We start from the raw sequence: 23,436 nt of genomic DNA on the forward strand, positions 1-23,436 counted from the left end.
CATGATACAAGTTATTCTCTTCCATGATTCAGGTGGGTTCCAGCTATCCATCCTTTCTGACATCTTGTATATGAATGAAGAAGGGTCCAAACTTTTAAATGAAGAGAAGTGTGTGTTAATACATGTAACTTACGGAAAAATATAATTAATTATAAATATGTCAAATTTATCCCGAACATCCTGTATATATATATATATATATATATATATATATATATATATATATATGTTTGTCACAAAATACCACATTTCTAGACATCTTGTGCATGACAAAAGGAATTATTTGTTTGCATCATAACTCTATTTGTTTTGTCACTATAGAAACAAAACTACTAACAAAAAACGCGAAAACGTTTAATAAAGATCTCGAATACTAAATTTCGTTAAAATTCTTCTAGACACAGCAGAGTTGTCTTGTACGTGCATGCGCATAACGAACAAAAGGAATCTAAAGATGTTTAAGCAATTTGCGAATTTGCACCTAAAGATTATGGGAATATATTAGGAAATGATTAATCATTATTACCAAATTTTGAAAATGAAAGTCCAAGAAGGAATTTCCAAAAATAAGGCCACTAGTACGCACGTGCAAAAGTCTTTATTCGAGTATATTACCATATATTGAGAATATACTTTGACTTTTGCACAGATCCTTTTTTCCAGATATGTAATGGCCGAAATGATGACTTTCTCTGATCGTAACATCTATCTCAAATTAAAATAAAAATAAATCGTGTATCAAGTTGTTTCTCGCCGTATCTCGCTTTCAATTTCAAATCGTTTACCATCAAGGATTCTCGTTGATTGGTTCAAAGAGACGGAAATCATCTCTTTGGACCACCACCATCACTATAGTCTAAAGAGTGCAAGGTCAGGTTGTGTGAGTGCCGGTTGGCATCTTATCGTACGGCATGGCGTTATTAGGCAACGTGTTAATCGGGTAGGGCATTTCAGACAAATGATTAGCCGTACCTGATCCGGCTTAGTACAACAGTTCACTATTCATACTCATACCAGGTTAAGCTTGACACATCCATACTATCTCTGATTTGATTTTCTGACTGTTTTTTTTTAATTTATTATTATGATGAAATGAATGGCGTGAAATGATTTTATATCAATGTATTCCCGTAACACGCACGCATGTATGCAAAAATCGGATGATATCTACTATTCTATGTGTGACCCTATTTCCTGTCTTCCGGACCACGGGATGTGTTATCATCCCGTACTCATATTATAAGGAAATCTATTCAACCACCCCCTTTCTCAGTGAACTGCTTTTTCGCATGCGATATGTTGTTTCCTATTTTTGAAACACTGAATTTCTTTAAGAATAAAAGCATCATCTCGAATGAATTTAAATTAAATTTATGAAAGTGCTGTAGAATTACATATCACTCGTGAGTTGCGAGAATCCATTCTTAGTCATTTTTCTTTTTATCTGATTACCCATACATCAAATTATTTTTACCCCCTAAGCGCTTCTTAGCTTTCTGGTGAACTGGTTTGGAGGCACGATGATAAAATAGACACTTTTTTTATTTTTAATGTTTGTGTCTCCAACACAGATTATCAGAGAGCAAGATGGCGTGGTTAATGAATAACTCACTGTATAATCAAAAGATTTACAGCTTAAAAACTAAAGCTTAATAGCTCAAGGTTAGTGTAAAAAATGAATTATAAGAGGGAGAGAAAGACAGCAGTCTTTTGTCTTCTATACCAACTAATAGAAGAGAAACGTTTGCAACTATTAAGGAAAATTACTAAATACACAATGACAATTTCTATTGTCCATGATGTTCACATTTTTGTTTTGGAGGTTAAAAAGCAAATTTGTGAGGAGTAAAACGCTATCATTTCTGCCTCGTTAACTCGATTGATTTCATAAAAATCTAGATTTCTTACACTGACGATTCGCTAACTAGAAAATGGTTCTCTCTCTCTCAGCAGTCTTGATCCCTTTTAGATTAGTTAATACGCAATCATAACATTGAGATAAAATAACTAAAATCTATACCAATAAGAGACAATAATCTTGGCAATTATTTTCTGAAATATATTTTTACTACTGCGATTCTACAACCTGTTATTGAATATTGCATTATATGTAAGAAAAACTGCATGCAAATGAGTGCAAAAATAGTATTCAGTAGAGGATAAAGAACATTAAAGTATTTAAAATGAGCTATTTGAATGGATTTGCAAGTATGGAAAATGGTACAAGAGGACTCGCGTGAACTCAGAAACAGGCAGACATAACAAGTAAAACTTACGTATACTTAGAGGTCTTTTTGGTTAAAATACAGCAGAAAATCAAGATATTATTTATTGCGAAGGAGAAGAATGGGGGTAGAAGGTTGTTTTGAACATAATATTTATTTTTATCTTTTTTTTTTGCTTTTTATAAGAAAAAAATTGTTGCAGAACTTGTCCTTCTTATAACGCCCATATAAAGAAATTGTTGACAATATTTTGAATACGAAATAACACAAACATAATAGGAATTGTTGTACAAAATCTGGTTTGGGCCACCATTAGGCGGAGCTGTCTTTAAAATGGATATCACATAAAATAGTCCAAGTATTAAGAGATTTGAATTCGAAAAGAACACCCAGTACAACACTTACCAATCGCATCGGTGTCCTCTACTTATAAAGCAATGAAATAATGGAAATATTTAGCAAATGCAAAGGTCATCTAACTTCGTGCACACGTCACGTGCGAAAAAGATTTCACAATTAGTGCAGTTTAGCAATTACAGCGAAGTGATGTTGCCACAGTGAGCGATTTACCTTGCTACATAACAATGATAGTTGTGTTTTTAAATGTTCGGAGAAGAATCTCGTTACTCAAAAGTTCGGTGCATTAGACAACAGTCAAACAGTACTCGGGTCCTGGTCAATGCCCCGATATTTATAAATTACCCTTGTTATTGTCCCTATATATTAAAACGTCATACAGGAAAGCTGAATGTGATGTGTCATGAATTTTCACCAAAGGATCTCAGTGACACAACACAATTTAAACTATTTGATTATTTGCTGTTTAAGAACCATTAAAATGAAAACTGCACCTATTAAATGCTACATTTTAATTGACTAGGCTGTTTTAAAAGTTCGACAGTAAGATTAGTTCCAATCTTACTGTAGGAATAAATATTTCTGAATGTCTTTGAAGTGGTAGAGGAATTTAATTCACTTAAATTCCAACTAAATTTTTAGATGACGTCTAAGAGCAGAGGAACTGGATTATCCAACTCTACAAAATAATCAAATACGATAGGTTTACAACCTTTCATGATGGGAATCCACTTGAAATTGGTTCACGCCTTAGCTGACTCATACGAATACAATTTAACAACCACAGTCACCCTTTTCGGTGACTCCACCATGAACGATGTACACAAACTTCACTCACTGCGATCTTCACTCCATGAGTATTTCGTTTCTTGCATTCCAACTGATTCTTGTTGTATCATTTGTCTTCTTATCCTCAAACCAAACTGAACAATTAAATTCTCTTTCTGAATTCAGGAGTTACACACACACACACACACACTAACAAAAACCGACCTTTAAGGGTCATCCCTAAAAATGTTATGTTGAAATACGACACATTTCTATTAGCGAAATCGGGTCAGAGTTCCGCCATCGGTTATAACAAATGAGGTGACTAATAGAATTTGGAAATTCAAGAAAAAACGAACTAGATAATTGAAACTGTGATCATTAATAATACGGAAAAGTTCGAGCTTCACAGCAGACAACAGAAAAGAATGACAAAATTGATATTTTTATTTACAGAAAGAATTACAGAAACATGAAAGCCGTAGTGCTTATAGTTAACTATAAGTCGTAGTGCTTATAGTTAACTATAACTAATCAATTAACTATAACTAATCAATTAACTATAACTAATCAATTAACTATAACTAATCAATTAACTATAACTAATCAATTAACTATAACAAATCAATTAACTACTAACGTAATTAATCAATTTTTCGTTAACTGTATCAATAGATATCTACTCCGTTGTTATACATTAATCCTAGTTAGCAGATGCCAGCAAAGTCAAAGTGGGTATTATGGGAAAATGGACAAATTTTTCCATAATACCCATTTGGACATTTGGACATTTTACATTAAAAGTATAATAATACTTTTAATGTAAAATTAGGAGCATATGAAAGTAGCAAAAAACACGTATGAAATTTTTATTAAAAAATTTAAGTCTACATCAAAAGTAATTGTTCCCTTGTAGACTGAGGGACGCAATTATAATATTGCATATGCGAAAGTGCAGAAAATCGTGAATGAAACAGTGATGTATGGTTGAAGTATTCACGTTAGTGGAATTAATTATTAAAAACAACACATTTGCACGAGGGACACGATACAGATGTATAGGTATATAAATGAACTAAACGGTAATGAGTCTGAAATATTTAAGTGGGAGACAAATGCACCAGAGCAGGGCATTCAAAATCAAGCAGCAAACAACTGGCGAACTTTCATCGAGGGGTATAGAGAATAAACTGCCCAGTGAAGTGATTGATGTAGACAAACATTAAATTGAACCTAAATTCATTTGAATTCAGTTTAAAAATATTCTTTCAATATTTTAATAAACATATATCTATACAAAAGTAGAGAGAGAGAGAGAGAGAGAATAAAGTGAGGAATCACATAAAAGAAACGTATGCTAGAACAGATCTCTGATACAAAATTTACTAAAGCGCTGCTTACAGATTACATCCAGAACTACTATTGATTAGTTACTAATAAACAACATCATAGAACGGCTACAGGATGGTGATGAGAGGATGGTTATATCTCAAACTGGGACTAATAGGGTATTTCATCAATGTTTCAGACTAGAAACTCAGATGCCACGAGAAAGTTTCGCTCATTTTGTACACTGAAAGAAGTTGAACTTCTTTGTACTGTTTTAACTAATGTCTGAATAGCAATGTTCATCAAATAAAATCAACATGTAATTAGCTAGGGTGAATATCATTTTAAAAAATACTGAAATGAGAAAAGAATTTTCATTTCAAAATGTTTGCCTTATTGGATATCAACCGAGTTTTTTTTATATAACGACTACATTAGTGAATCTATTAAATTATTAATAAATCTAATACTTAAATCCAGTAAATCTATTAATGCCGCATGTTTTTGATTCATTGGAGATAAGATACCCTTCATATGATCCTTAAGCGTGATGCCTTCTAAGCAACAGGAGTTATGGAGTAAACAACTTCATTTCCCCCATTCTGTTGCAAAATCCCCACTGCCTTTTCATTGCTCTATTAAACACAAATAAATAATAAATAAATAACAAATAAATAACACTTTTATCATTCGAATATAAAGAATGCTAGCCTTTCCTTGACAGATGAAAAAAAAACGAATGAAGGGTTTATGACAGAAGCTGGAATGCGTACAAAAAATAATCACATGGCGTCATCTGTCATTCTGTTCATCTGAATTGCTAACTTTCTTCCTGTTTTCGGAGAATCGGAGTTCTTCGTAAGACGAAGAATAGCCTCTCAATTGGATGCTCAAAAAAACATTATGTTAGAATTCTTATTATTGGCTGCATCCTCTATCTTGACCTTGAAGTGCGGGAGTAGAAGTCATCTTTTGTTTTCTGCACTCCATTGACTCAAGTAGCTCAGTGTGAAGACATGAAGACAATGCAGTATCGTATTAGACAAGCGTTTTTTGGGTATTGAGTTTATTTTATTTATTTCCTTCAAAATAAAGTATTTAATCTCACGTAGTCTCCTTTTTTTTAAATCGCGTACGATTTCTTAGGTTTGCATTTTATTCTTTTGTTTTGTCTGTTTAGTCAAAATCTTGGATAATCCTGACAATCTTGGATCACCAAAAGAATATAATGTTCGTTACAAGGGAAGCAACTACATAATAAGAACAATATTTTAGATATGGCAAACAGGTGTTTTAATCTATGATTAAGCTGAAATCTACTGTCTAAAAAATTAGTTTTAAGTTGAGAAAAACTTTAATCAAGGAAGACTACAAACGAAAATAAGTCCAGATAATGCACGATAGTCATATCCGATCTGTCTTACAATACTGCATAAGACCTTGCTATCCTATATCATATCAAACATATATTTGGATAAACTAGTGATTGCGAATGTTAAAATAGCTTTTCCAGTAAGCTCACCAACAACATGATAATTGACGCAAGGCAATCCTCCCCAATCTCTATAATATCAGGTGCGTTTAAAAGTCGCGGAGAGTGTCAAAATTCGTGTCAACTTCGAGCACACGCACTTCCATACAATATACAAGACTCTTACCTAATTACAGTAGTCTTAATCCCACTTCATCTTGTGAGAAACACTCCAAACGTCAACAGGTGAGAAATTGTGTGCTCATCAGCACCACCTGACGACCAGTTGGCCTTTTTTCGCATCTACACACACATGCACACACACACACACACATATACGCATACAAAAACACAGCCACAGTACTAAGCAGCGTCGATAGCAACAAACTAGGAGTCCACCACGCGTTTCCAGGGCGCGTCACAACGAAAGTTCCGCTACTTTAGTTGGAACAGCAGCACGCATGCATCAGACCAACCTCACATGTGGGAACAACGAGCGTATACTCACTCACACACACACACACACACATACACATAGGCGAGTAGTCGTGCACACACACACACACGCTCACATACACTTACATCCATACAATGACTTGGCAATGCCACTGTATCAAACACAACACCCACACCGGAAGAATGAGAGAAAGAGACATGGAGAGATAGAGAGAGAAATGTTCCACCGTGCCGAGTCACCTGACAATACCGTGAGATGGTTACAGAAACGCCAGGTCATGCCCAGGGCGATTATTGCGATACGCAAACCTGTACATCATGATGTAAACCGGTTCTGGAAGGCAAATGGCCACAGCATGTCTTGAACTGGCAAATGTGCATTGACGCGTCCATCCCCTTTTAACTTAAGTCTAGCAAACTGCTTCCATGTCTTATCTATCTACTTATCTATCTTGTAACTTACAAATTTGTTTCTTGTTCACACAAATGCTCCCTAGAAATAGAATTTAACCTCTCAAAGAGGTGCAGTGCACATCATTGGTTTGTTTATTTTATTTTATTTTTTTTTCGTCATTTGTGAATTAATAAGTGAATGTTGGCTCTGCTTCATTTGTGATGCATGAAAGCGATGACAAAGTCATTACACTTTGGTCAAGTATATGTGTGCATCAATGGACAGATGAATAAATTACGACATTGTGTAATTGTACAGCGTAATAATTAGCTTTCTTAGCAAAACTCTCATTAACGGATTCTCATTACTATTCACACAATGGCGACCTTCTCTATAATTCAACAAATAATGTAAATAGGAGTGAAATAATTAAATAATAATTTTTAAAACGATTTTTGTAGACATGGAAATAACCGGACGAATTTTAAATTCGCCCGTATGATATTTACTAAGCCTAATGCAGGAATTGTGTGCATATAAACGGGATTGGAAAGATAATTACTGAGATGTGATAAAGGTTAATATTAAATATTTTAACTATAAGTATACGTATATCTCTACATTGACGCAATTCAGTTCCTGCAGACAAAGTCGTCTAACATTCAGGATAACGAGGCAAGTTCCATTACTAATTTTACTCGAAAAAATCAGAGTTAATTGCAGTTACAACTATGAATTCGGTAATAATTACTGCATTTGGTAGTCTAAATATCCTCCACGTTATACTGAAATCAACAAATTAAATTTGTGCATGAAATTACAGTATAATTTGCCTTTTATTTTTATACTAATAACGGAAAGATTGATAAGGCTGTTTTGTATACTACAATGCAGAGGGCGCTTTTCTAATTATGGTGGATATTTAACGCAGTGGTCAAGTACTATAAGATTTTAGGTAACAAATGTCGTTGTTGGCCTAGTGAAGTCTGTGAATGCAGTTTGTAAAGTCGATCAAGTATTCTCCGGATACTTGATCGACTTTTGGTCGATCAAGTATTCGAATACTTGATCGAATTTGCATTCCCACACTATTGGAATTTGCATTCCAATAGTGTGGGAGAAGTTACTACAATAAAAACGTACTTTTAATATTTTCAAAATTCTATATAACTATATTAGCATTCTCTTCGCTTTCTTTTTAAAGCTAGATTATGGATAGAGCTGAAAAAAATCATTCAATAATCCTTTTTTTTAATTATTTTATATGAATAATTTTAAACATGGATTCGCCTTTTTTTTTTCAATTGGTAGAGAATTCTTATATATACCAATTCAAATTACACGGTACTAGCGTAATAAAGTATGAAGGATCACAACTACATGCTACCATTTTAGAAAGATCCTTAAGACTTCAGTTATGATTTGAAAATGATGCTATAGCTGATAATTGACCTTTTGGTGTGCGATGTACTACAAAACCTCTACCAGTGTTTTGTAGTACACAAAATCAAAATTCTTTCCAATTTATCGATATCTGTCTCTTTTCGTAATACAAAATTACATTTGTCAGGAAGTGAACTTAATATCCCGGGTATGATGCAAGTGCGCTTGCATATGTTGTCCCCGTTTCTAGCCTGCTATAGAAATGCAAAACCGTGTGGCAACATCTACTATTCTTGCTTGCTTTATGTATGCGACGACATAGTTTTTTCATCACAACATCGATTACATGTGATGGTTCTTACTTCGAATATTCACACAAATCATTATGAACATCTAAATGCACATTCGAGTGTTTATGTTCAGTGATTCAGCGATGCTACAGTTACCAAAAACAGAGAACATGACTTAATTATGATTCTTTTGTAACTCGTAATGGTCATTTCAATTGTCTGGTTCATAATTAACTATATAAAAAGAAACACCTGGATTTGCAAATGTAGCGACATTTATATGTTGCAATAATAGGAACCCTCACGGAACAGAGGTATTTCAAAATGAAAACAATAATAATAATAATAATAATAATAATAATAATATATAATATAATAAGAAAGAAAGAAGAATGAGGAGAAAGAAGCGTGCTTATACACCATCTGTCCAAAAAGAAACCATACTTTTCGAAAATAGAAGAAACTAGTGGCGCCACCTGTTGTATCTTTTTGTTGTCTAAAGCGGCAACCTTCATTAGTGTTGTGTCAACTGTTTATGACATTTGTTTCATTAGAGGCCGAGCTATAGTGCCAAGAGTGACGGTGTGTTTTGACGAACGGTCGGAAAATGAGTTTCAAAAAGAGCTGCGATTGACGTTTGTGTTAAACTTGGTAAAAGTTTTACCGAAACGCATCAAATGCTTCAAAAAGCATACGGTGATGAATGCTTATCCCGTACTCAAGTTTACGAGTGGTTTAAACGATTTCAAAGTGGTCGTGAGAAGCTTGGGGACGACGAAAAGCCAGGCCGTCCAAAAACTGGACTGAGAGAAGTTAACATCCAAAAAGTGCGTGATTTCATCAAAGAAAACCCGAAATCCTCCTTGAGATTGATTGAAGATGAATTGGGATTCCAAAATCAACTGCGCACAACATTTTGACCGAGAGTTTGGGCCTTCGTAAATTGAATTCGCGATTTGTTCCCCACAAGTTGACCGACGACCAAAAAAAATGTATCGAATTGAACACTGCAAGGACCTCATTAAAACCGCTCGTAAGGGAAGTTTAAAAAACTTTGTTTTTTAAACTTCCCTTACGAGAACCAGAAACGATCGTTACTGGTGACGAATCGTGATGTTGTTTTGAGTATGAGCCCGAAACAAAGCAAGCGCCAGAGTGCCGAGTTGAGACCACCAGAAAAGGGACATCCGAAAAAAAATCGCTTGGAAAAGTCAAAGGTAAAGACAATGCTGATTTGTTTCTACGATTCCAAGGGCATTATCCACAAAGAATTCGTTCCGCCTGGTTAAACGGTCAATGGTGAGTTTTATCTCGAAGTTTTGAAGCGATTGATAGTGAGAATTCGTCGCGTACGGCATGAATATCGTGATGGCCGACAGATTGTCAAAACACACTGTCACTCTTGGCACTATAACTCGGCTTCTAATGAAACAAATGTTATAAACAGTTGGCACAACACTAACAAAGGTTGTCGCTTTCGAAAACAAAAAGATACAACAGGTGACGCCGCTAGTTTCTTCTATTTTCGAAAAGTTCGGTTTCTTTTTGGACAGAGAGTGTATGTCGGGAATGTGGCAAGAATGAGACGATATGTTAAAATGGCTGCCTCATTCAAGTTGGCTGAGTGGTTTGAATATCCTCTCTACTACAAACAGCCACTTTCAGGCCTCGAATAAGCGGAATGGTGGTTTCATGGCATGACGATGGAATTCATCTGACTCCTAAAAACAAGCAGATATATCCACGCCCACGTCGGAATTTGAACCGGGAAACTTATTGATTGGAGAGCACATACGCTAGCAATTTGGCTAACGACGACAGCCAGATTTGATATTTTATTTTAGATTACAGAAATCAAATTATCTTATTAGACATGCTTGAATGTTTTATTGGTTTATTTATTATATAAATAAAGAAACAAAGATAGCTATGTTTGCTGATGATTTGGTCCAATTCTCAGCTCACAATAATCTAGAAACAGCAGAAGGTCACTTAAACAAAGCCATTGAAAGTTTAACTACATACTGTGGAAACCAAAAAATCAAAATTAACCCTACTGAATCAGAAATCTGTGTTTTTACTATTAATAACCACCTCAGAAAGTGGAGACCAAAGATTAAGCTAAACAGGCAACTAATTACATTTAATGAAAACCCCAAATACCTTGGAGCTACTCTGGATCCATCGCTAAGCTTCAATAAACATATCAACAATGTTGCAGTCAGAGCAAAAAGAAGACTAAATATCATGAAAAGTATCTCAGGTAAAGAGTGGGGAGCCGATGCTAAAAGTCATATGCTTCACCTATCTGGATGCAAACATCACAAAGCAGTTTAGACAAGCTTATAAAAATTCAGAAAAATGCAGCTAAAATCATATGTGGACTAAGGAATAAAATTCCTGGAAAAATAGCAGAATTCGAATCCAACCTTGTTCCTTTAAAAATTAGTTGGCAAGAAAATCTTACCAAATTTGTAGAAAAAAGAATCAACCTTGCATATTATAGAACAAGTGAACCTTTTTTTAAAAACTGGAAACCAACAAACAGAATAAAGAAAAAATCAACAATGCATGAAATCCTAGAAAATAAAATTCCCTTGGATTGTCCAAATAAAATAGCCGACTACCCAGCATTTCCTCCAAATCAAGACAGGAAAAATATGGTTATCAACTCTGAAATAGGGAAACATGAGAAAAAAAGCCTAGAAAACCTTGAAATCTTGAGATCATTAGCCCTTTCAAAAATAATGGAATATGGACCTGACTCAACAAAGATCTACAAAAATTCAAATGTCAATTCTGAGAGTGGCGTACTCATCTATGGCTCTCATAATATAGAACTAAACACGACTAACAGTATTGGATGCAGTTCATACCATGCAGAATTAATAGCCATTAACACAGCACTGCAATATTTGGACAAACAAAACCCGAAGGAGTTTATATTTTTCACAGATTCCTTAGCAGCCCTTCAAGCTATTAAGAACTGCTACACTAGCCATCAAGAAATACTTAGAGACATAGCAAAAAACATAAACAAAGTACATAACGATTCCGAAATAATCTTCCAATGGATCCCATCCCATGTGGGATTAAAGGGAAACGAAACGAAAATGAAGCAGCAAAAATCGCCGCAACATCAAGTGATACCACAGATTTCAACCTTGTTAAAACCACCCAAAAAGAAAACACAAAAAGAATAATTCTTCAGGACATGACTCGCCACTGGTACTCAGTAGAAAATCCAGGAGCTGCCATCAACTCCAAGTTTAATCGCTGTGCCACTACCATGATCTCTCGCCTCAAGATCGACCACACAAGACCAATCACGTTTAGCAATGGCATAAAAGTCTTCCCCACCTTCAAAATCTGTAACATCGAGGTAGCATCACCAATGCATTTGCTAAACTGTGTGAATATTTCCAAATGTGAACTCTCTAACAACCCAGAAAAGGTGCTGTATAAAATGCATGAACTTAACCTCTATGATCTGGTGTAATAATACCATGGGATAATATTAATATTAATAATAATAACAATAATAATAATAATAATAATAATAATAATAATCTCTCTCTCTCTCTCTCTCTCTCTCTCTCTCTCTCTCTCTCTCTCTCTCTCTCTCTCCCTCCCTCTCTCTCTCTCTCTCTCTCTCTCTATTTTTTTTTTTTTTTCACATGAGCTTTATAGTGCGTGCCTGTGAATTTTGACAGTAATTCACATTCACGCTCACGCATTATAACAAACATCTGCGCGCTGAAACCACGCTTGATGCTGGAGGCTCAGTTACGAGTCAGCACAAGCCGGCTACGTGATCTTCAGACTTTCAAAACATTGAGATGAAAACTGGTAACAACTTATTACTATAAATTCATACGAACTACGTTGGCGTGTCTTAGTTACGACAAGCGAATTCGTGCATGATATTCGCACCAACTTTCATCTGTGAAATGTGAATAGGTTTATTAACTATTTAAATTCTCCCCAGAGGTAGATTTTCCTAAATTAATAATACTCCTTGTAGCGTTTCATCTGTTCAAAAAAATAAAAAAATCACTGGTTTCGGCAAACTTCAAAATTGGGATATCAAATTCGCATTATTAGCACAAATATGTGTGTGCTAATTTCTTCTTTTTCTGAGATGAACGATATTTCTTAGATACTCTCTCTCTCTCTCTCTCTCTCTCTCTCTCTCTCTCTCTCTTATTTATAATGATGGGACATTGCGCCCTTCGACTAGAGAGGCATATTCTTCAATTCAATGTGAATTAGCCGATCTCACACGATGGTAGTTTTTTTTTTTTTGCATCCGGAAACTTTGATTTTTCACTACATACAGGCAAACTGGCTAGAGAACACACTCATAACATACAAAATACCACTGATGGTGTTGTGTGTGTGTGTGTGTGTGTGTGTGTGTGTGTGTGTGTGTGTGTGTGTGTGTGTGTGTGTGTGTGTGTGTGTGTGTGTGTGTGTAGCAAAAACTATATCGAAACTCTCATCATTCCATTCCTGGGCGATCTATCCACGAAAACTTACACTTCATAAGATATCTCATAAACATAGCCAACAGCAACAGTGAAACAACGGGTCTGGTAACATTCGACCAAGAAAAGGCTTTCGACCGCAATGAACACCCCTACCTATTCAGCTGCTTGAGAGCCTTCGGCTTTGGCTCAGGCATCATTCATTCTATCAAGATGTTGTATGCCAAAGCACACTTTTGCATGAAACTAAACAACAGACTTACCATATCTGTACCACACAGCAGAGAAATTAAACAAGGCTGTCCAATTTTCGGTCCTCTTTACACAATTGCGATTGAGCCCTTTTTGTGTAGATTAAGCATGCTGCTTAGGGCATCCGGTCCTAAACTTTCCTACCTACACTGACAGCATATGCTGATGATGTTACAATTATAGGCCACAAAGAAGAGGATTTCCATAAAATACAAACAACATACCTCAGGAGCAAAACTAAATGCGCATAAAACCACAGGACTGTGGTGTGGTAAATCGACACACCGAACCGATTTCCCAATGTCTGGTCACTGGTCCGAAGATGGAAACAGTACCTGGGGATTTACCTAGGAAATACTCCCTCTTATGTGGATAAGAACTGGGAAACACTAATTAAACTTTTCAAGCAAGTCCTAGGAAAGTAGGTAGCAATACGAACATCTGCCTCCAAAAGAGGGAGAACAATAATTGTGAAATTCATCAAACAAATACAGTTAGCAATCTAGCGATTCCTATGGAACAAAATAAACTGCTTTCCTACTCTAAGCTATGTACTTCTCTCAAAGATGGAGTCAAAACTTGACCTCCATTGACAACAGGATAACAACGTTCCGAACTCACTTTCTCCTTAATATCCTACAAAGGAAATGGCACACAAATGCACCACCAAATTCATTTTTACTTCTGCCACTAGAGGTGTCTCTTTCTCCACAACCTTAACAACGGCACACGTGCCAGTGAATCTAACAAACTTCTGTAAAGACGCCCTTCGAAGATGGAAGAAGCTAAACCTCCAACACACAGTGAGGACAGCATCGCTGCCTGAAATTTTCATGGGAACCCATCTTCCACAACACGATGCTAAGAAACTCCATCACTCAGAAAGAGGTTTTCTTTCCTCCATGGAGCTGGCGAAGCGTAAGGATCTTGGGTAATATTCTTTCTCCGAGCCTCACCTGGCGCTTTCCAACATCGCTCGAAAACCTGTAATACGGGAATCAGGCTGAGAAGACACACACACTATAAAATCCGCTTTTCAAGCTGCTATGCATGATAGTATTACGGAGGAGCGCTCAGCCCTCCTGACTCAGAAGATCCGGTGCCTATCTTTCTGATAAAAGCTAATAATTCATGGGAGAGACTTACACCCAGGAACATCAACATCTCTACAGCACTCTAACACAACAGTCAAACCAAAGTGCTTTATTGGAAAATCCTGCATCATCCCACCAAACACTACTTCAATGGGATCTACCGTATCGCACAAGAGCCATCAAACCCGCAGATATTCAGTGGAGAATGTGGCACAGTGTATTACTCACTCCAACTATATTACGAAAATTTAACTTGGATGTCTCAGATAAATGCCTGTTCTGCTACCGATCAGGAACAGTCCAGCATATCTACTTGGAATGCCCAGTCAACACCCAATTAATCAGTTTGTCTCGGGAAACGGCAGCTCTCACTTGTGGTAGTCTTCATACAGAAGAGGAGTATTTCAATCTCGTCCATGCGGAGTCAAATAACCATTCATTCTACAATTACATCTTCATCATCGCTAAAGCGGTAATATACTGTAATATACAACTTCTACCTCAGACATACAAGACCAGACAGCTCAGCAACTTCACAGAGAGAGGCAACTGACCAGCTCATTGCAGCCTTCTAACAAAAGGTGAGGAGTCGGATCCTACACGAGCATCACTACCACAGGCAAAACAACACCTTAGATCTTTTCCACCAAGACTGGAATCCACGGAATCAACTCTTAGCTGAGCAGGGCGACTGCATCATAGTCCACTTTCCAACATGGAAGTGACATCATTCTCCCCCCCCAAAGAAAGGGGGAAGAAAGTTTTTTTGTGCTTAACAGTGCGAATATTAATCAGCTGTGACTCTCATGTAAATGGATAATATTGTCCTATAGCAACTGTTATGTTATTCCATATATATGTCAGATTTTATGTTCTTCTTATCATGTCAAAATAACTGTAGATGGCTTAAATTTAAAAAAAAAATGTAATTCACCTTATAACTGATATTTCTTCGTAACATACCTCAACAAGAGTATGAGCATGTAACCTCTCTGCTTGATTGCAGAGAACCATAAACCGGTTAATCCTGTACATAAGATTGTTATGTTTACAATAAATAAATAAATAAAATAAAATAACAAAAACGGATAAACGATTACTTGATCTTCAATGACATTGCGTAATACTATCGCTCTCAATTCCACAATGCTAGTTTAAAAGAAACGTCGCATCAAATGAATGAGTAAATACACCTGCATGTGTACATAATATAAGCAAGAATCTTCAGAGGAGCAAAGAGAAATCTCCCCTCTATCAGGAAGGCGGTGCAAAAAACTGTTGTCTTGTCTGCAGTTACTTTTGGATCGACACCATCAGCATTAGCGAAGCACTTACTTTAGTTTAGATTCTGAAATTAGAAAATGCCGAAGAATTAAAAATGGACTGTAGTAAAGAATGTGTGGAATTTTGGCTGCTTTATCATTTCTAAAAGATTAACTCTAAAAGCGTGCCTATCTTGGTGGAATGAAAAGTATTAGAGGATTTACATACGTAGCTGTAAAAATAATCGGTTTGCATTATAGCACAGTACATTTCAAAAATAAGGAAGAGCAACAAATAAGTCTATAGTGTATAAAAGAATACTTCAACAGTAAAACGATATCCATAACGAAACGTTTTGATTATTTTATGATCATTTAAAATAAATACGATAGTTTCATAGATGTATGTAATCAGGATAATAGAAATCTGCATATTTTTCGTAAACGGGATCCATTAATGTTAATGATTATTTTATGATTCATTAATATCATTAGTCACAAGCAACTAAGTGAAAACAAAACAAAATTAATTGGAAGCAGATTAAACACCCAAATTTAATCATGATAATGAGATAATATTTTAATTATCGTAAACATTCAAACTTTTGTCAATATTAACGCTGTTAAGGATAAACTGATGTAAGATTTACTTGAACGAAAATGTTACAAATAAATACCTAAAATGGGGTACGCTGATATTACTAAAATTTTAAAAGGGGGGTAAGTTCTGGAAACAATCATCTAATAGATGGAACAAGCAGACTGCATTGCAACGGAAGAAGGTTTGAGCAATTTTATGACTTCACATTCATTCGGTTTTGTATAAGTTAGGGTGGTTGATGATGACTTTGTAACTTTTACCTCAAGGTCTTTCAAATTCATATTTGAATCTATTTGCGAGCAAGGCTTGATTTATTCTGTTTGTATGGAAGACTTATTTCTTACAGCAGTATAATTTCTTTCTCTTCTATTGCTATTTATATAAATTTATTCTCGATGACTTCCCACACCCCCTCAAAAAAATTATTTAATTGGATTCAAGTATGCCTGGAAATCCAGAAATTCCAGGAGGTCGGGAAATCCTGTCACCTATGTAACTCGGTTCGAATTCAGTGTAGGGCGCGTAAAATTATCAACGCTTTTCAACTAAAGGTGAGTTAACCTATCTCACATGGAAAATGATGGGTTTTTTTCTCTCCCGAAAAGTCGGATTTTTCACTCGACAAATGGCAAACTGGCAAGTAGAACACGAGTTCTACTTGCCAGTTTATTATTAACGATTATTATTATTACCTGTACATGGCTAATTCATCTTGAACTGAAAAGCCCTCGTAAAGATTTTTTTGTGTCCTAAACAGGATTCGAAAAATCCATGTTACCATTCAAAGGGCATCGTCTAAAGGGACTGAGCTAGTAAGCCTACAATTCTGTAGGAAGCTGAGATTCAGTGCGAATAACTAATATATTAAAATAATATTTTTAAAAAAAATTAAAATTAATAAAAAATTAATTTTATTCGTTTTTATTATTTTTATTAATTTTTAATTAATAAAATTAATATTTTAAATATTTCTTAGGAAATTTTGGAAAGCTCTCAGTCAAGCGTTGAAAATCCTTGATTTATACTAATAGTATGTTTAACTTCGTAGTTACAAAGATTGACTTTCATATGAGAGTTACTTCTTATATTTTTGACATTTATTGAAGTATGAATACAGCAAGCTTAGCGCAATTGCTTAGCTAATTATAAGCATTCTTAAATCATTGGTTTTCATTTTTAGATTCTCCGTTTGGGTCCACATCAGAAATTTTCATCCCGCATACATAGAAATGACCAAGAGAGCACACGTAGTTTACAGACAAAAATGCTATTGGTGGTGGGCGGTAGATGGTGACGTGTGCATGATGATGGCAGCGCTAGTAGATTAAGTAGTGAAGATGGTGAGTTGTGTGTAGTAGAGTGGTGCGCCTTCCCACGATCCTTGGACACCTTGGAGGTGTCACCTAATAGTAATAATAAAAGAGATTTATCTTCTATTAGATGACACTTCCAATATCCAGTCTGTTGATCAATACTGGGTATTGATCAACACATCAATATGGGTATTGATCTGTTGATTCATAGTTGGCAATCTTATTTTTTTTATCATTCATACACATAAGTACCAAAGTGGATGATAGTTCTACCCTTGATCAATAGATGGCACTATGTTTTCTCAACATACTTGGGTTCTTTCGCAAAATGCGCAGTTAGATTGACTGCATCAGCCCGATTTTATGCAAATTTAGTATTTGCAATCTTCATTAAAACTTTTCAATTCATTTCAATAGCTGTTTTAATCGTATCTTTTTTATAGGTCCGATTTAAAGATAGCAGAATAAAGTGGAATGATTGAATGAATAAAAAAAAAAGTTAGGAAATATTTAGAAATCACAATAAATAAATTTCCAATGTTGCGAGTAAGCCCAAACCAACTCCTCTTTACGTGCAAGTCTTTCATAAGAAATGTATTTATTTTTGTGATCGTTTCAGATCTAATTCATTCCTGATTTTTTTTTTTTTTTTTTTTTTTTTGTATTACAGAAAAATCTGAAATTTGGAACTTGACTAACGCTTAGTGTTTACAGTGCGAACAACACATCAGTATTATTCCTGTTAGGATTCATCAAAAACAGTTATATATTTTGTTTCTACTCTACATGGTGAGTGTGTTAAAGTTGGTTTAGGGATCCTTAAAAAAATAGGATCTATAGACTATTCTCCTATTTAGCAAGTTACATTACTGATAATATATAATGCGGTTTTGACATCTGCCTATTTATAATGCCAGAATGTCAGAAATTTGCTGTTTGTCAGGTTCAATGAAAATTCATCGAACAAAAATGCGTCGAAAATTTTAAATTTTCCATAATTATGATAAAAGTGATCCATTTAGAACAAACACTGAGCCATGCAGGCAGCTTCCTGTACTGACAAATTCTACTAATTCCGCTAAGTCAGAGAGATTTTGTAATGCATAATTTGGACACGTGATTTCTTTGTTGCCCCGAATATAGCTAACTGAAAACTGGAACAGTTCGACATTTTCTTGTAAAAATTTCAAATAGCGAATCTGAGTAAAATTCATCCCATAATAGTTGCTGTATTGAAGTCGCATATTACTACCAGCAACAATAATAATAATGGAGCATGCGTAGTTCAGTCAGTATAAACGAAGCCGTTTATTTAGAAAGACCAGGGCAGTTGGAATCCCTTTTACGACGCGCATAATTTTTATCAGTCCTATTCAGCTAAAGGTAAGTTAGCAGGCATAATACGGAGATGGCTGGACTTTTCCTCCAGGAAACAGGCAAATCAGTCCCATTAACATACATGAAACAGTTATCGGACAAGAAAGACTATAAGAAACGATATTGTTCTATAATTCTTCCCTATTAAAGTAGCATTGCACTAATAAAATTATATGGACGACTATATGGGCTTCCGGCAGAGTTGATTGTCTTTTAAGTGGTGCAAAGACTAAGACAATTTCTATACCGAAGTCTTCATTTGCTATTATAATTATAACGGATGGCAAACTCCTCGTTATAAGACCCAGCCAAATCGAAGCCTTTTAGACTCAATGTTTTATTATTGCATTACTGATTTTCTCTTATGTAATATAATTATTTCCTTTAAAAAAGTAGTCAGTGCAAACGACCATTTTTAATTCATTCGAAATTCATAATCAAAAAAAAAAAAGATTAACCCGCAACAGCTTATCAACACACAACAAAAATTCACACTAACTTTAAACAACAAAATAAACAAATAAGAACAAAATGTATACGAACAGATTAATGAGTTTCCTTTTATTCATCATCCTGCTGTTCATCTCTGACAGACGTGGAAGGAGTTATGTAGAAACACCTCAACAGAGCTAATGACAGTTCTTCACGAACTCATAAACTCACTAAACATAAGAATGCACTGTCAGAAACTCGACAAATCTCATAAAATTCTCAACTAATTGCAGTGTACTCAAGAGATTACAGATCTTCGATATACCGGAAGAGGAAATGAGGACTGGAAGGAAATACACTTAAGCGCTAACCAAGAATTGGACACAGCAGGGGTGAGAGAAGGTCGACTTGTAAAACACTCGTATTAATATTTCTTGTAAGCTCTTCCAATTCCATGTGCTGCAACAAGCAGAAAATATCGAATCATTATTACCGATCACGCTTTAACCTGCTGTTTTAAGCGTTTTACAATAATGTAGGTCACTTAAAAAGTTTAAAAAAAACCTATGTAAATGCTAAATTACAATACCACCTTAAAGAAAACTTTTGTTGTATGTAAAAGTACAATGCCGCTCCTTGGAGATCCATTCTATAGTATAAGTGGACTGCAATCCAACTGAGTCCTACATTCTTCCAGACAATCACGTCATATATACTTGAAATTGACAAAATAAGATCTAAAGACATCGTAAAATTAAAAACAGAAATAAAAACTTCATCTACCTAATATTGTATTTAATACTTTTAATCATATCCATGAAGTTTAAAAACATTTAAAACAGGAATCGTAATGCCAATTCTTGTCTAAGAAAAAACAGCGAAATCATTAAAAAAAATACGATATACAAAACAGGTAACGTATCTTTCAGAAGAAAAAGGAAAATCACCAATCTGAACAGAGCCAATATACATAATAATGTAACACTCCACCAGGGTTCACAACTCGCGCTCGAGAAATACCAGAAGGTTTTTTATTTATTTGTTTTATTTTGACTCGTCATTTCGCCTCTCATCTGCGCTAAGGCCGTCATCTTCAGCTTCTACCTAAAACAGACAAGAAATAACCAGCACCCATCCATCACTGAAACTGCACAAACCCTCATCTATATCCTCCGTCGGAAACTAAAAAGCAGGCTTATGTTGGAACTTGAGCACTTCAAAGAAACATGAACTGTCGCGAGGCGTGGAATCCGACTGGTACCCTCTTCTGGATTGACGACGACAATGTGCTTCATCTGAAAGATAACTCAGACTGAAACTGAACTGTAAATTTTTAAATTCATTTGTTGCATTCTTTATTGTACACCGGAAAGGAAAATGTTTCTTTCTCTGAAATATATATACATATAATATATAATATGTAAATAGTCCTTGTTACCTATCGTGTAATGTTTATTTTAACAAGTTAAATAAAATAAAAAATCTATCTATCTATCTATCTAACAGGCTGGTCCTGCATCATATCCTTGCCCACCGGCCAGAAATAGTTATGCTGCAGGAAACAAACTTCCATAAAAATAGCAAAGCTTCATATCAACACTGGAAGAACTGGCCTTATACCATGCACCACTGTCCTGCCATACAACTTCATGGATCGGGAGTCAGCATTGGAATTCACCAAAACAGCGCTCTAAAAGTAGAAATAATCGATACCTTTCCTGGGTGTGCAATATATGCACTCATTACAACTCAGACAGGAAAGAAAATATATATCATTAACATATACATCCCACAAAATGACCAGCTTGCAGTGCAGGTACTGGAGTTTGTGCGAAACCACCTCAGCAAGGTCAATGACCACATCATACTTGCAGGGGATTTCAACTGCACTCTGGATCCTGCAATGGACAGACAGCAATGCCAAGAACATCGACACTCACTAGTTCAGCTTCTCCAGGATGTAATAAATGACTTCGAGCTGACTGACACCTTCAGACACTTGCACCCACATGAGAAAATGTTCTCCTGGAGAGCCAAAGGTGGTCCTACCAGTGTCTTGTACCAGGCACGGCTCGACAGATACTACACATCGATGCACACATTACCCTACATCAGGAGAGTCACATACCATCCATCTCATGCATCAGACCATGATTCCATCCTTCTTAACATTTGCTTTCCTGGACACACCAGATACAAAGGAGGAGCATACTGGATATTTAACAACAGCCTACTAAAGGATACAGAATATCTCAGAACCTCTAAAATCTATATCGAAACTCTCATCAGAGATATACCTACTTCACAATCAATTTCCGAGTGGTGGTCACTTTTTAAATCCAAAGTTAAGGTATTCACCCAAAAATATAGTCACCGAAGAAATTTGAACAAGCATTCAGCCCTTAAAAATTTGCAACAACAACAGCAATTGCATCATCCAGAATCTGAGGAATACCAGTCCCTAGAAGCCACCATACGCTCACACCTAGAGCACTCTGCAAGAGGAGCACTAATAAGAGCACGACGCAAACATATTAACTTCGCAGATGCCCCTACAAAGTATTTCTTTTCACTAGAAAAACGCCAACAAGAGTGCACCACTATATCTGCTATTAAAACAGATAATGGAAACATCATAGAAAATAATGACGAAATCCTCTTATATACCTTGCAGTACTACAAAAATTTGTACCAAGCCAACCCAACATCTATGGAGGCCACGAATAAAATTCTCTCCGATGTGAAAAGACTCTCACCAACAACAAGGAGTAACACAGAACTCCCTATCACGTTACACGATCTGAAAACTGCCTGCACCTCCTTTTTTTTACCTAAAGATAAATTTACCTAAAGATAAATCTCCTGGCATAGACGGGCTCACCACTGAATTTTATCAGTCCTTCTGGGAACAGCTTGGACCTATCCTCTACAGAGTATTTGTCGAAGCGAATACTAATGGCTTTCCACTCAATATGACAACATCAGTTATCAAACTCATTCCAAAGAAAGGAGACGCGACGAAACTAGGAAACTGGAGACCCATCTCTATCACAAACACCGACTGCAAAATTATATCCAAAGCCATTGCCAACAAACTTAAACCCGCTCTGAGCGAAATAATAAATAGGCATCAGAGCTATTCCATCCCTGGAAGATCTATCCACGAAAACTTACATCTCATAAGGGATCTCATAAGCATAGCGAACAACAACAGTGAAACAATGGGTCTTGTAACACTAGACCAAGAAAAAGCTTTCGACCGCGTTGAACACCTTTACCTCTTCAACTGCTTGAAAGCATTTGGCTTTGGCTCAGGCATCATTCACTCTATTAAAATGTTGTATGCCAAGGCACAGTTTTGCATGAAAATAAACAACAGGCTTACCATAACTGCACCCTACAGCAGAGGTATTAAACAAGGCTGTCCACTCTCCGGTCCTCTTTACACAATTGCCATCGAACCCTTTCTGTGTAGACTCAGCATGCTGCTCAAAGCATGCCGCCCTAAACTTCCCTACCAAACCATAACCCTGACAGCATATGCTGATGATGTTACAATCATAGCCCGCAAAGAAGAGGACTTTCATAACATACAAATGGCATACCAACAATATCAGGCAGCCTCAGGAGCCAAACTAAACACACATAAAACCATAGGACTGTGGTGTGGCAAATGGAAAAACCGAACCGATTCCCCAATGTCTGATACCTGGTCCACAGAGGGAAACAAATACCTGGGGATTTACCTAGGAAACACACCCTCTTATGTGGATAAGAACTGGGAAACACTAAACAAGCGTTTCAAGCAAGTTCTAGGAAAGTGGGCAGCAATACGAGCCCCTGCCTCCACAAGAGGGAGAACAATAATCGTTAACCAAATAGCCACCAGTGTCCTTTGGCATACACTAAAGATCCTTACGCCACCAGTTCAATTCATCAAACAAA

The 23,436-nt window shown here is 35.9% G+C and overlaps 1 protein-coding gene across 2 annotated transcripts in view; it reads right to left on the reverse strand.

Annotated features, from left to right (window-relative positions):
- The window catches only part of LOC150092255 (receptor-type tyrosine-protein phosphatase T-like), a 56,462-nt gene extending 36,715 nt beyond the window's left edge, over window positions 1-19,747 (reverse strand). Inside the window, exon 1 of one of the 2 annotated variants that reach the window (XM_090414959.1) lies at window positions 19,603-19,747. In XM_090414959.1, coding sequence (XP_090271085.1) covers window positions 19,603-19,643 — 41 coding nt within the window. In that variant the 5' untranslated portion in view covers window positions 19,644-19,747. Of the gene's footprint in view, window positions 1-6,337; window positions 6,703-19,602 lie in introns of those variants that run through there. The other variant, XM_090414960.1, reaches the window with a different exon arrangement.
- Between the last annotated feature and the right edge of the window lie 3,689 nt (window positions 19,748-23,436).

Source organism: Typopeltis vanoorti, chromosome 26 (genome assembly GCF_054136105.1).
Source record: "Typopeltis vanoorti isolate ZY-2024b chromosome 26, IOZ_Tvanoo_1.0, whole genome shotgun sequence".
In the NCBI taxonomy this organism is placed as follows: domain Eukaryota; kingdom Metazoa; phylum Arthropoda; class Arachnida; order Uropygi; family Thelyphonidae; genus Typopeltis; species Typopeltis vanoorti.